The 12717-nt window shown below is 40.1% G+C and overlaps 1 protein-coding gene across 2 annotated transcripts in view; it reads right to left on the minus strand.

Moving 5' to 3' along the window:
- The window catches only part of Wdr26 (WD repeat domain 26), a 42744-nt gene extending 30033 nt beyond the window's left edge, over positions 1-12711 (minus strand). The window contains exons 1-6 of one of the 2 annotated variants that reach the window (XM_004626896.2): positions 12569-12711; positions 10894-10993; positions 10739-10795; positions 5493-5629; positions 1603-1700; positions 294-450 (exon numbers count right to left, since the gene is read on the minus strand). In XM_004626896.2, coding sequence (XP_004626953.1) covers positions 294-450; positions 1603-1700; positions 5493-5629; positions 10739-10795; positions 10894-10974 — 530 coding nt within the window. In that variant the 5' untranslated portion in view covers positions 10975-10993; positions 12569-12711. Of the gene's footprint in view, positions 1-293; positions 451-1602; positions 1701-5492; positions 5630-10690; positions 10796-10893; positions 10994-12568 lie in introns of both variants that reach the window. The other variant, XM_004626895.2, reaches the window with a different exon arrangement.
- Positions 12712-12717: the final 6 nt, after the last annotated feature.

Genomic DNA, 12717 nt, shown 5'->3' on the forward strand with positions numbered 1-12717 from the left:
GGGAAAAAAAAAAAAAAGGAAAATGACAAACCAAACCCACTGACAGAAAATAAAAACCAGGTCTTGAGCTCTAGTTCCCACCACAACTTACTCTACAGACACGTATAAGATCTTCTAATTTTAGTAACTGTAAGTCTACTTGTCAACAAATGCTATCAGATGTGAATCATACTTAGCTATAAGGTAAAACTTTACAAACCCCCCCCAAACACAAAAACCCTTCTAATAAAAGTTCAGAATTATACCTATAAAATGTGAACCTATTTCAAAACATCAAGGAGGTTTCCTCTTACCTACTGCAGACATGATCTATGAGGAGAGACACAGAATCGAGGTTGCTGTCGAGCTTGGTGTTATGGTACAGGCACCGGTCCCTTTGCAGTTCCACTGCCTGTCGCAGGAGAGTCTGTAAACGCCGTGGGGGAAGCATCACTGACGGTGGTAAATAGGCTTTAATAGGAGATATTTTTAAAAAGAGAAATAAAAACAATAATAAACTGTAAACTTTTATTGAAGACATTTGCTCATCTTCTGCTGCATTTGTCCCTGCCTCATGTAACTGGTGCCTCAACAGAAGAGTTGTAGGGGATGTATCCATGAAAAAGCTACATTGAGAACAGGGCTATATACTTATATATATCTGCAAGGTCAGTATTTTGCATGTGGGTTTTTCTAGGAAAACCAATAGAAAGCCCCTGCCCCCTGGTAAAAAAGTAGATGATGATAAAAATACCTGACAGAGATTATGTATCAGTGGGAAGCCAGGTATAAAAACAATATCCACTTAACAAGGAACAAACTAAAATGCTGTAAGCTCCAGTTCCCATCAAATGGCTCCTACTGCCAAGTACATCATAGAAATTCAGAGAGTTGCTAATATTTTGCTATTGAATAGTGTTCAATTCCAATCTTACAATGCTTCATATATATCCTAACATTGTATTTGAGTCTTAAAATTCCTACTTCAGCATTAAAACTACATAATACAGCAGAAAGGAAAACACCTTTCACATAAGGATTTGGCAAAAATGAAACTCCCACTGCAATCTGGAAGTCAGGTAAGAAGAGAAAAATAAAACATTTTACCCAAGGAAATCTGGGCCTTACCACTGAAATCAACAAAATTTTAAAACGCTTGTGGCTTGAAGTTTGGTTTACATATTATTTACTCTTCACCACAGCACTTCTGCTATCAAGGGAACCTTCAGAGTACTTGCACTGACTCGAACACAAGGACTTCCCGGGGACTGTGCCTTTCACACTCAAGCCCAATGGCACAATTGGGAAATCTTTGGTTTCGAAGGTTAATGGAGCTCCCTTCTACAACAACTCAATGACAGTACACTAGAGACACGACCTTCTAACTTACCCATACTAACTATTTCTAACCTAAGAGAAATAACCATCAAAAGTTCAGACTCTTGACTGGGCGTGGTGGCATATGCCTGTTATCTCGGCACTCACCAAGGCTCACCAAGTTCAAGCTCAGCCTGGACAACTTAGTGGGACCTTCTTTCAAAATTAAAAAGTGAGGGAGGTTTGTAGCTTATTACAAAAGCTCTGGATTCAATCCCAAGTACCACAAAAAAATCAGACTCTTACTCTGAAGTTTGTCCAATAGTTTTGATCGGGAAGCTGTCCCTTTGCCTTCCCATTCCGCTTTTGCTCGCAGGTCTTCTGCATGGCTACACATCAGATACCTAATGAGAAAAGAGCAAGTATCAAACCCATTTCTTTGGAACATAACTGCAATACTGCATTTTGACTATACTGTCCTAGTTAACAAGTACCAAGAAGAAGTTTCTACAGTGGACTCAATTTATTAACATAACCAAACACCTGTATAAAATTACTAAAATGTGACAGTAACAGCTAAGTATCCAATACTACTGATATCCACAGAATACATTCTTCTGGTTGCAGCTCCTATGCACGCAGCTCCTATGCTACGCTGGGCTCCAGTGTAAGCCCTCACCATAAATACCTCACTGAATGTTAGTAACGACCCTACGTGGATTAGCCCTATGGTGTTATTACTGTTTCTGTAAGTGAGGACGCGCAGCTACTGAAAGCGTAGGTAACTAGGCTAGAAGGGGTAGCAAGGTGAGGGAACAGGGCTATTCTAGCTGCAGAACTTGCTCTTCACCACTGCGCTAACTGCTCAATAGTAACTCAAAAGAAGCCCCTTAGATAATTATAGTAAGTGGAACAAAAGCAACATGCTTCCAGAGCTTATCACAAATACCACCCAAAACACGGTATAAACTTATAATATCTGATGTCATTTTGTTAAGGTACTGAGATCCCAGAGCATGAAATTTATTAGTTACTGTATGTGCAGAAAAATTCATGGATTCTCGAGAACCCAGCGAACACAACCCTAAGGCTGGTTCTCCATTTCTCGGGGGATGTGACTTAATAGTGACAAATGAAGGGCAGCTTTCCAACGGGGAGACCAGACCTGGCTGGGGACCTTCCGCTGCCATGCGGTCCCGATTAGACAGCTGTGTCCTCCTCATGTGTAAGGAGACCAAGGGGAAGGAAGCACCGGGAGTGCTCACTCTGCTGCTTGCAAGACAGCGCATTCCAGGAATGACGACACGAGTATCAGAAAGTGCTGGGTCAACATCAACACTGCCCCTCTCCCTTCCTTCCTTTCTTGCTTTTTTTTCTCCAGCACTGGCGATTAAGCCCAGGACCTTCGTACTGAGTGAGCTACATTCAGTATTCTACTAAAACACTACAATGCCCACATGCACTCAAACTTTTGATCTTCTTGCTTCAGCTTCTTAAGAGTTCTGGGACCTGCTCTCCATTTCCTAACAGCAAAACTGCATTTCATTTAGAATCCAAATAGCTTCTTATCCCAGCAGTAAAATTACATGTTTCCTTCCCAATTGATATAGAAATAGTTCCTTGGTGGGCAAAAAGTATTAAAAATATATAGCGTAAAAAATTATCCTCAAAAAAGAAAAAAAATTATACTCAAAGTCCTTATAGGGATGTAAATAGCATGAAAACATGTTTCTAAGTAACTTTGTGGGAGAATTATTGTGGTTTGGGCAATCTGCTTAATTTTAAATTCTGCAGTAACAACAATTACTACTGTGTTCTTTTGAAAATACATAATGTTAAACATGAGGTTATTAATACTATTTTTTGTTTATGGGAAGTCACAAGGTATAACTGAGAAAACACTGCTTTTTCTGTTTTGAGACAGGGTCTTACTATGCAATTCAGGCTGGCCTTGAGCTCACCTCACAGCCCAGGCTGGCCTTCAATTCAAGGATCCTCCTGCCTCAGCCTCCCAAGTGCTGGGATTATAGGCGTGCACCACCACATGCAGCAAGACACTGGACTGACAGGCAGAATCCACAGGATTGAATCCCAGCTACATGTCTTGCCACCCCTAGGACATTTCCCTCATGTGAAAAATTTAGGAGGTAAACTTGGTAGGGCATAAAATTCGCTTCACAATAAAAACTACGTATGATCTGTTACCAGACTCCTCTCCTTCATGTCAATGATATTTAAGTGATAAATAAATCAGATAACGTACAAAAAGATAATGACAACAAAGCAAGGAGCAGAATTTACTGTTTCAAGACCAATGACTTGGCAATCAAACTAGGCTCATCCTGGTGTAGCAGCTTAGTTTAGTTCAAGTGGGCCAGAAGAAAAGTCTAAAACAGGGTCAAATAAAAGGGTATGTATCAGAAGGGCCAGGGAACTAGCTCAGTAGAATAAGTGCCTGCCTGGCAAGCGCAAGATCCTGAGTTCAATCCCAGTACCTCAAAAAGGTATGTATCAGGGCCAGGGAGAGCGCAGTAGAATAAGCACTTGCCTGGCAAGCACAGGGTCCTGAGTTCAATCCCCAGTACCGTAAAAAAAAAGAAAAAAGATATGTATCAGGTTAGGTGTAAACATATTTAAAAAACAAAAATAAAAAAAGGATAAAAGGTTGAGTTCTGAAGGGAAGATAAGGACCTTTCCACCCAAAAAGAACATAGACAAAATTAGTTGAGAGATCTTCTCCACCTAGGGTGGACTTGAAAAGCATTTTAAAAGGCAAAATAATTTCTTTTTAAACTTATCTTCTTTTAAACAAGCTCCCCATCCTGCCATGAGGCTAAAACAGATAGCACACTGGACTTCTTTCCCATCCTAGTATCCACCACGAGTTTCTTATCTTAAAATATTCCATCAATATTCCCCTGGATTCTTCCTTTTGTTCTCAAATTTATTCTTCAATTTCAGAAAACAAAAACCTCAAGTTCATACAAAATTAGTTATTTCACTGGGACAGTCACTTCACTTGAGGCTCAAGTTTCCCTATCCGCAAGATGGATCCTCTACCTTGTTTGGTCCCATTCTTTTGCCCCTTGTTCTGTCTGTAAACACTCCTTATGTGTTAGTATTGCTGCACATGTTGGGCTCCTATCATGTAGTGAAAAATGCTACTAAGGAAAAAAATGAAAAGCAGTTACGTGACATAAGCTAGCCTCAAGACAGCATACTTAGCTGGGACCTAGCAACTAATAGCCGGGGACTAGGGAAGTGACTTGAGACAGGGTCAATCAGTGTAAAACCCTGAAGAGTTTGCAAGTGAAGAGACAGTGATTAGTGTCACTATAGAGGATCACACTGAGGAAAGAGCAGGAAAGGATGGAGGTTCCTATAGGCTTAAGCAGAGATTTTGGGCTTATTTTAAATGTACTAAAAAGGTAGTGGAATATTTTAAGCAAGGGAGTAAAGTGACTTAATTTATGATTTAATTATGTATTTTTCTGGTCACTGTGAAATAAGCATTGTTGAAGGAATAGAGCTGAAGTCAGTACAATATGCCCGGAAATCACTGTAATATTCTAGAAGTTCAGCGGCTTAACAAGCGTGGAAACGGCGGAGACAGAAAGAAGGCACACCTGGGATGTTTCTGGAGCCAGGCCCGAGTGTCACAAGACAAGGCTTAGGCTTTGTGTGTGAGCAACCGAGTAGCACTTGTCATTCATTAACACTGGCCCAGCTGGGTGGAGAAGGGGGAGGAGATACAAAAGTGGGAGTTGGGAGTTTTAAGTCAAGATGAGAAGGTGGACTAGCAAGCCTCTGGCATGCAGAATCTGGGAAGGCATGATATTGAGTGAGATTACCTAGGGAAGGGTACAGACAGAAAAATGACAGGGCCTAGGACCAAGCCCTGGGTACCTGGACTGTAAAAGGAGTGACATGAAGATGAAATGATGCTGTTTATGTGACATGCTTGCAGGAACCTGGTACATGTGGCCATTTTATTAACTTGAAGAGCTTTCCAAGATGACAAAAATCAGATTGCATATACATCAGTGAATTTACCTAGACTAACATTAAAAAAGAACCTCGTAACATTCAAGTGTTTCTATCTGGGAAAAATGTTAAAGAAATGTAATGGTGGCAAGTGATGGTCTCTAAAAATAACCTCATCATCCGCCCAGGGTCTGCAGCCTTGGTTTCCTTACCCACTAAGAACATGGATGCGTTCTGTGTTGTACTTCAGGGGCGTCAGTTCACAGCGCAGAACCTGAAGTGCCTCCAGCACCTTGCCATCCTCCAGGTATTCCAGATACTTCTGCTGCAGCAGCAGAAACTTCATCCTCTGACATGACAGAAAGCAGCAGTCAGGGGAAAAAAGTTGATGGTAGTTTCAGAAAATGTTTGTGCCTAAACAGAACAGTAGAAACCATTCTACTATGCCCTTTGAAAATGATTTACAAAGCTTCAAGATCACTAAAATATTTCGGTTTAAAAGAATTTTAACAGATTAAAAGTGGTTTTACTCAACCCTACATCTTAATATTAAAGCGCAAAATCTGTCAAGCTCATTAGTGACCAAGGCATCATCAATACAAGAAAAAGTGAATTTTGCTCTCAAAATAGTATCCTAGAATTTATGAACATTTAGAACAATTCCAAGTATCTCAAAAAAAATTTTTTTAAAGAGACATGGAAAGGACTTATTAAAGGTAGATTTAGGATGCACTGAAGAACAGAGTGTGGGTGCTTAAGAGAAATGCAGTACCTCAAAATTGTTTCAAAATGTCTTTTACATTGGGGCAGCAACAAATTTTATGCAACATTTTTTTTTTAAATATTGGAGAAAAAACAATTAATGGGAGAATTATTTAAAAGCCACAATACATGGGCTAAGTGTGTAGCTCAGTGGTAGAACATTGCCCAGCATACACAAAACCCACCACCAAAGGAACAACAACAATAAAAAAAAAAAAAAAAAAAATCAAAGCAAACAAAAAAGCCACAATGTGAAGAGGGACCAAGGGTAGGCCAGAACGCAGAACTAGACACTCTTGGGTAAAAGATAAAAGTTCTAGATTTTAGCTTATCCTGAGTAATAGTCATAAAACAAATAGACTAGAGAAGCTGGCACACTGTCTTCTAGGTAGCCACAAAGGGCTGCTGACATTAGAAGGATGAGCCTGAAGATCTTTTAAGAAGGCTCAGTGTTTAAAAGCATGCATATTTGCAACAAATACATCACTGATACAAAGCAGTTATCAGCTCATCCACCCCTCATAAAGCACTCTGGCTTATTTTTTTATTTTTTGGTGGAACCGGAGATTGAACTCAGGCCCTTGTGCCTTCCAGGAAGCGCTTATTCTACTGAGCCATCTTCCTGGCAAAGTACTCTGGTTTATTGTGAGGCACTTTTATATTTAGTTATCTCCCCAAAATGAACTAGCTTTAGTACTTTTTAAAAATTTATTTATTTATTTGTGTGTGTGTATGTGTGTGTGTGTGTGTGTGTGTGGCCAGCTCAGCCCACCAGGGGGCAGGGCTTGGCTGGCATGTGGTGCTGGGGGATTGAACCCTGGTCCCTGTGCTTTGCTAAGCTTGTTCTAAGTAGGTGCTTTAGACCACTGAGCCATCTCACCAGCCCACTTTAGTATTTTTTAATGTCACTTTATCATGCTTTTAAATTGAAAAGTGATCATCAGAGTCTTAAGGTTTTTTTCTGGAGGAGAGATGTAAATGTATCTTGGACTTCTTTAAACCTTTAAGGACACTCTGGAGGGATGCTTTTATCAAATTTGTTACTTGTGCTACAGCAAGCCAACTGACATAGGCAGAAAATTAGGTAAGAAATGCTGATCATATTTAAAGACCCTAAGCTAAGGCATACACTGGTAAGGATTTCAAGTCCATTTAGAATAAAAAACTAATTACAGTGCTTATCTGTTAGATGCTTACTTTAAAATCATTAGAAATTTGTTGCCACAATATGGTAAACAGTATGTTTTTACAGAGATAAGGTTATAATGATCTGCTTTACAAAGTTTTTTTATTAAGGAGCACTTAAGGCAAAATACAAGCTTATAAAACTTTCTGGAAATAAGAATAACAAACAAATGCATAAAAGTTAGGCAAATATTTAAATATCCTTCATAAGACATGTTCTTCATGTCTTATAATAATCTAAAGTTTCACAGACAAGCTCTTGTAACTCTAGGAAAATCACACCAAATTTTACACTAAGATTGATTTAGGAATGCTTCAGCAACAGACTGAAAGTCACCAAGATGCCTTTTTAAAATATTTTGTTGTACATGTACCCTACAGTTCATCTTTATGTGTCAAATAAAGAATTACCCCAATGTTCAGCAGGTTATAAAAAGCAAAGAACTAAAGAGCTTGAAACAAACAATGTGAATTTTTTCTGGATGTTCTGACCATTTTATCTTCTGAAAAAAATTCACCTCTTTATAAAATGAAGAGCTCATGTTTCCATAATCAATACTATGTTAAAAGTTTTGCTTAATCCAATGTATTTTATATTCAAACTTGAGAATCCTATCTAGTTGTAGAACTGTTGCATTTAAATATCACATGAAACTGGTCAGCATGCAATTTTATTTATTTACTAAATCTTCTTAGCAATTGGGAATAGAGGGCTTTTTTTTAAACTTGGGGCAAGTCATTTATGTGTTTATTAGTTATAAGGGCGAATGCCTCCCCCTTCCAGGGTGTTTAGGGCCAGTGCCCTAAGTGCTGCTTCCTCCTAATTTTCCTAGCAAAAGCTTGAGAGAGGAAGCCACGCACATCTTAGGTGCAGAGGCAGGGCGGGAGAGGAAGGCAGATTAAAACCTTGAGAAATGCCAACACGCACACCTTTCTGTATATACAAGGAATGCTATAAAAGCAGCACAACATTTCTCTATGAGTCATTTTAACCAGATTAAAACAAAGACTAGCTTCAGACAGATACTGAATCTTACTATTGTGTAGAACATTAGCCAAACAGGTAGAGATCTGGTTAAGAGACAGAAATGTGTAGCCTAAGAATCACTTCACAAATAACAAGCAGTAAAATTGTATTTTACCTTCCAAAATTTAAAACACAAAAGTATAACCTCAAAATAATAAAGACCTTATAATTCACAAATGGTATTAACTATTTCTGTAAAAGACTTTAAAATTCAGGCAAAAATGAAGCTTGCGTAGATGAGGACAGGACGTGCCCTGACTTTCTATAGAGCCCATGGAGGGCAGACAAAAGAAAGGTGAGGAAATACAACTCCCCGCTCATCTTTTCTCGCTTCCACTTAAAACTCTGGTTTCCCTTGAGTTTTTTGTATTTCTGGACCCAGAAATACTTCCTTCTTTCTTTTAAACATCTAAAAACCCCTGAAATTGCTAACTGACTATAATGGCTTGAACAACAGCTTCACACTGTTGTCAGGCCCTTCATCTCTCCCTAAGTTTAGACTTATTTTTTCTCTCTTGTTAACAGACTGATTTTACCCAGGGCCTTCTTCACACTAAGCAAGGTCCTCTCTACCACTGGGCTAGAGCCCCAAACCCTTAGACTGAACTTTAATGTACAAGCCAAAGTCACGAACTTCGATACACAGAAAGCCTAACTGTTGAGGTAGCCTCCTATCTAACTTAGCAGTGGTTCTAACTCTACAGTAAGCTTGTAAGACAAGTTGTACCAATTTAATGACTTAAAGCAAAAAGGACACGAATTATATTTAAACCATGGCTCCTAAGATTCATTTTACTTAATGATTCATGAATTCAGCTTCAAAGAGTCCAGAGCAACTTCTGCTACTCATGGTACCATTTGGTAACATTTAAAAAATGGGAAGGGGCAATGCAGGGAGGGGAATAAACTGGATCAATAAAACATTCAGGTTTAAAAACAAATTTTAGTCTAGACTTAAGTCATCAAATGAGTCTGAGCATACAATTAAAATAATTATGTTAAAAAACTAGTCTTTTAAGGTATTATTACAAATGTAAGATTAACTTACACTAGATTATCTTCTGAATATGAGGTGCGAAGAGGAATAAACACGAACACACACACTTAGGTAGGTGAAAAGCAACTTAAAAATAAAAAGCAGAACTTGAATCTTTAAAAGTTGGGGTTGGGGAGAGAGCTCAGTAGAATAAGCGCTTGCCTGGCAAGCACAAGGGCCTGAGTTCAATTCCTGGTTCCATCAAAAAAATTGATTTGCCCATGCTTAAAGTAAAATATAAGTTGGAATCTTGTGAGGCTCACTAGGACCTCATTTTCATCTTGTTTTTAGATAGACTGAACAGAGAGTAAAAGGAAAGAATTCCTCATTATCTACAACTCCTTCATTCTGTTTACACAGTGCTTTAATTTTAATTCACCTGAAGGATTGTATTTTTAAGATTACACTTTCATATAGATTCATACTAAAATTTGAGAATTCCTTTGTAATAAGATTTTTCAAAAGAAAAAAAACAGGTTTTTTTAAAGTTTACAGGCAAAGGTAGAAAAGATTAATGTTTGACCCAATTTAAGAAAACACGCACACACACACCTCTCTCCAAAATGTTAACAGTCATTTACTAATATTTAACAAACAGCTGGCTTCCCTACTTCACTTCCTATTCGCCTTTTTTCCCTCCCCCACCGGACAGGAAATTGCTTCTGACAAGAAATGAATCAGCTATAAGTTAAAAAGCCAGCAGCCAGCAGCTGATTCTTCATGGTTTCTGAGCACCAGCACTTGGAAACAAGACCCCCCTCCTTTCCCTCACCAACATCTGGAGCACTAAAGCCCATCAGTATAAAAAATACATCAACAAACACTGACAAGTTAAATGCTGAAATTGATCTTGTCAGGGAAGCCAGACAGGTAAGCAGGGCCCAGGGTCGAATCTGCATACTCTCCCACAGTGACACACACCACGCACACTGACACTGTCACCCACACAGTTGGAGCACAAGGGCGGAAAACAGCAAGCACCAACTGGTGTTGGCTTGAGCCAACTGTGTCTCCGAGGATTCAAAGGGGCATTCACATGCCAGTGCCATTAGGGCTGTGCAAATATGTGATACCGTTTCTCTTTAGACAACACAATATTCTGATTAATATGAAATATAACTTATTTACAAGTATAAAAGATCATTAACAGCACCAAAAGCTGGAAGATCTTTCAATACAATCTCTGTAGAGCTTAACTCACAAACTAGATTCATGGGACACATTTACTAAATATATTAAAAACATAAAACATACTTTAAAACAATTGTAGAGCACAAATTTAATTATACGAAATTTAACTACTTTCAAGTCTTATCCTTTATAACAGAAGGATGCCTAGAGTTATCAATAACCTATTAAAATAAGCGTAAATGTGAAACTAAGAACAAAAGTGTATTTACCACAATTATTCCCAACAACGTTTGAGAGATTTCAAGTGCGCCTCTTACCACAATAGCATGAGGAGAATGCACTAAAGGCTTTAGTTCATTCAGGTCATTTTCTGCCTGCAAAAATTGGTGTGAAACAAAAAGAGATGTCACCGAATGCACAACCAACATACAACTTTAGCAGCAGTCACACGGCTCTGTGCGCCCTACTTTACCTTATCCCAGTCTCCTTCCATGACATGATTGCGGAATTTGGTGGCAGAAGGATGTTCTAAACGACACCCTGACTCTTGCATGAGGAGATCAACAGTCTGGCTGCGGGAGAGATACAGTGTGAAAAAGGCCCGACCGACTTCCCACTCTTAGTCTTCTTCCAAATAAACTATCGTCTAACTAAACAGTTGCAAAGTTTTTAAACTCACCTCATGGTGAAGGGAAAAAAAGGCTTTAATTTACTGAAATAAACTTAAGTGCCAACTACATTTATTCCTGTTCAGGCTGAAAACTTCCTGAAACCAGAATCAAATTATTTTTCCTACTTTTGCTATTCAGTATGTCAGAAATGTAATGAAGTACAAAACTTCCAAAAATGTATCTTAGTCAAATTAACTGGGAAAAACAAAACAAAAACCAAACTACCCATGGCACTACATAATGAAAGGTAAAATCCTTATCTCCACACCAAAGTGACGTATGACCTAGGTCAGGTACAGCCTTCTGGCTAGATGTTTACACATACGAATTCTATTAGATCAATCTTTTTTTTTTAGATCTTCAAAATAAATCTAGCATCAAAAACCATTTCCTTTCTCTCTCAACTAAAAATAGCAAATTTACTAAGGTGCAGGTTCCAAACAGTCACGAGTTATTTCCTCCTGCGGCTGTCAGCTTGCTTCTTGTCTCAGTAACATGTTCTGCTAGCATTTACAAAATCTGTTTTCACCCTAATCCTTTTCCTCAGGGAATGAAGTGAATCTCTCTGCCACGTTATTTCTCTGACAGTTTAAAAAGGATTCATCAAATAAGGTTCCTTCTATCTGGTATTTTGATACCTAAGAATCTTCCTTCACTAGGCTTGCTTGCCGGTTTCAACGTAATGCTTTACTCCGGTCTACCTATCTTCCCAAGTAAAGAGAGCAGTCACCTAAGAGGCAACTTATGCCACTTTTTAAGGAGTTGTCTTTCCCACTCCCCAGCAAACCCATAAATACGACACTGCACATTCTTTAACCCACACTCTGAAGTGAGGGAACTGTTGCATGTTCTTTCCAGCTTCGTCTTTGCGGCTCCTCCATCAAGCTCCCCAAACCCACCTTCCAACTCTCTCGGTTCTTCTTTGTGTGTACACACAAAAGTGGTTTGGGGCCAAAGCCAATGTCTACCTTAACTCTTAATATTAGCGACACAAAACCGCTTACACTGTATTTCAAAGCAAATGATTCACTGGATCAGAAGTCCCTGTTTCAGGGGCAATCATCTGGACGGTTTTAAACCGGGACTCCTGCCTAGCTGGTGCGAGGCCTTATGTACACACAGGGCATCCCACTTCATTACCCCCGTCAAACGCATTCGGCCCCCTTCCCAAAGCGCCCAGCTCCGCGCTCCCGTAAACACTTGTAGGTGGCTGCCTCAGCTGATTGGCGGTTTGCTCGGGTTGTTGTCACGGCTGGGGGTGGGGAGGTGTCCCACAAAGATGTCTCCGAGACACTCGAAAAACAAATCCTTCGAGGTTCATTATTTTTCCGGCCCGGGTCTTCCCCTCCCCGGCACTCGCGCCCGTCTTCACGGGCGGGCGAGCAGGCCTCGAGGTGCACGGATCGCGCGGGGCACCGGCCCGGCCCGGCCCGGCCCGACCGTGGATCCCCGGCCCGACCCGCAGGCGGCACCTACTTGAGCCCCAGGCCGTTCAGGTGCTGCCCGATGAGCCGGATGACGTCCTCGTCTGACTGCGACAGCCGCTTCTTCTTCTTCAGGCCGCTGCCCAGCTCGGGGGTGGCCAAGGAGGCGGCGGCGGGCGCCGGGGCGGCGGCGGCCCCGCC

The sequence above is a fragment of the Octodon degus genome, unplaced genomic scaffold (genome assembly GCF_000260255.1).
Source record: "Octodon degus isolate 3935 unplaced genomic scaffold, OctDeg1.0 scaffold00017, whole genome shotgun sequence".
Classification (NCBI taxonomy): Eukaryota; Metazoa; Chordata; class Mammalia; order Rodentia; family Octodontidae; genus Octodon; species Octodon degus.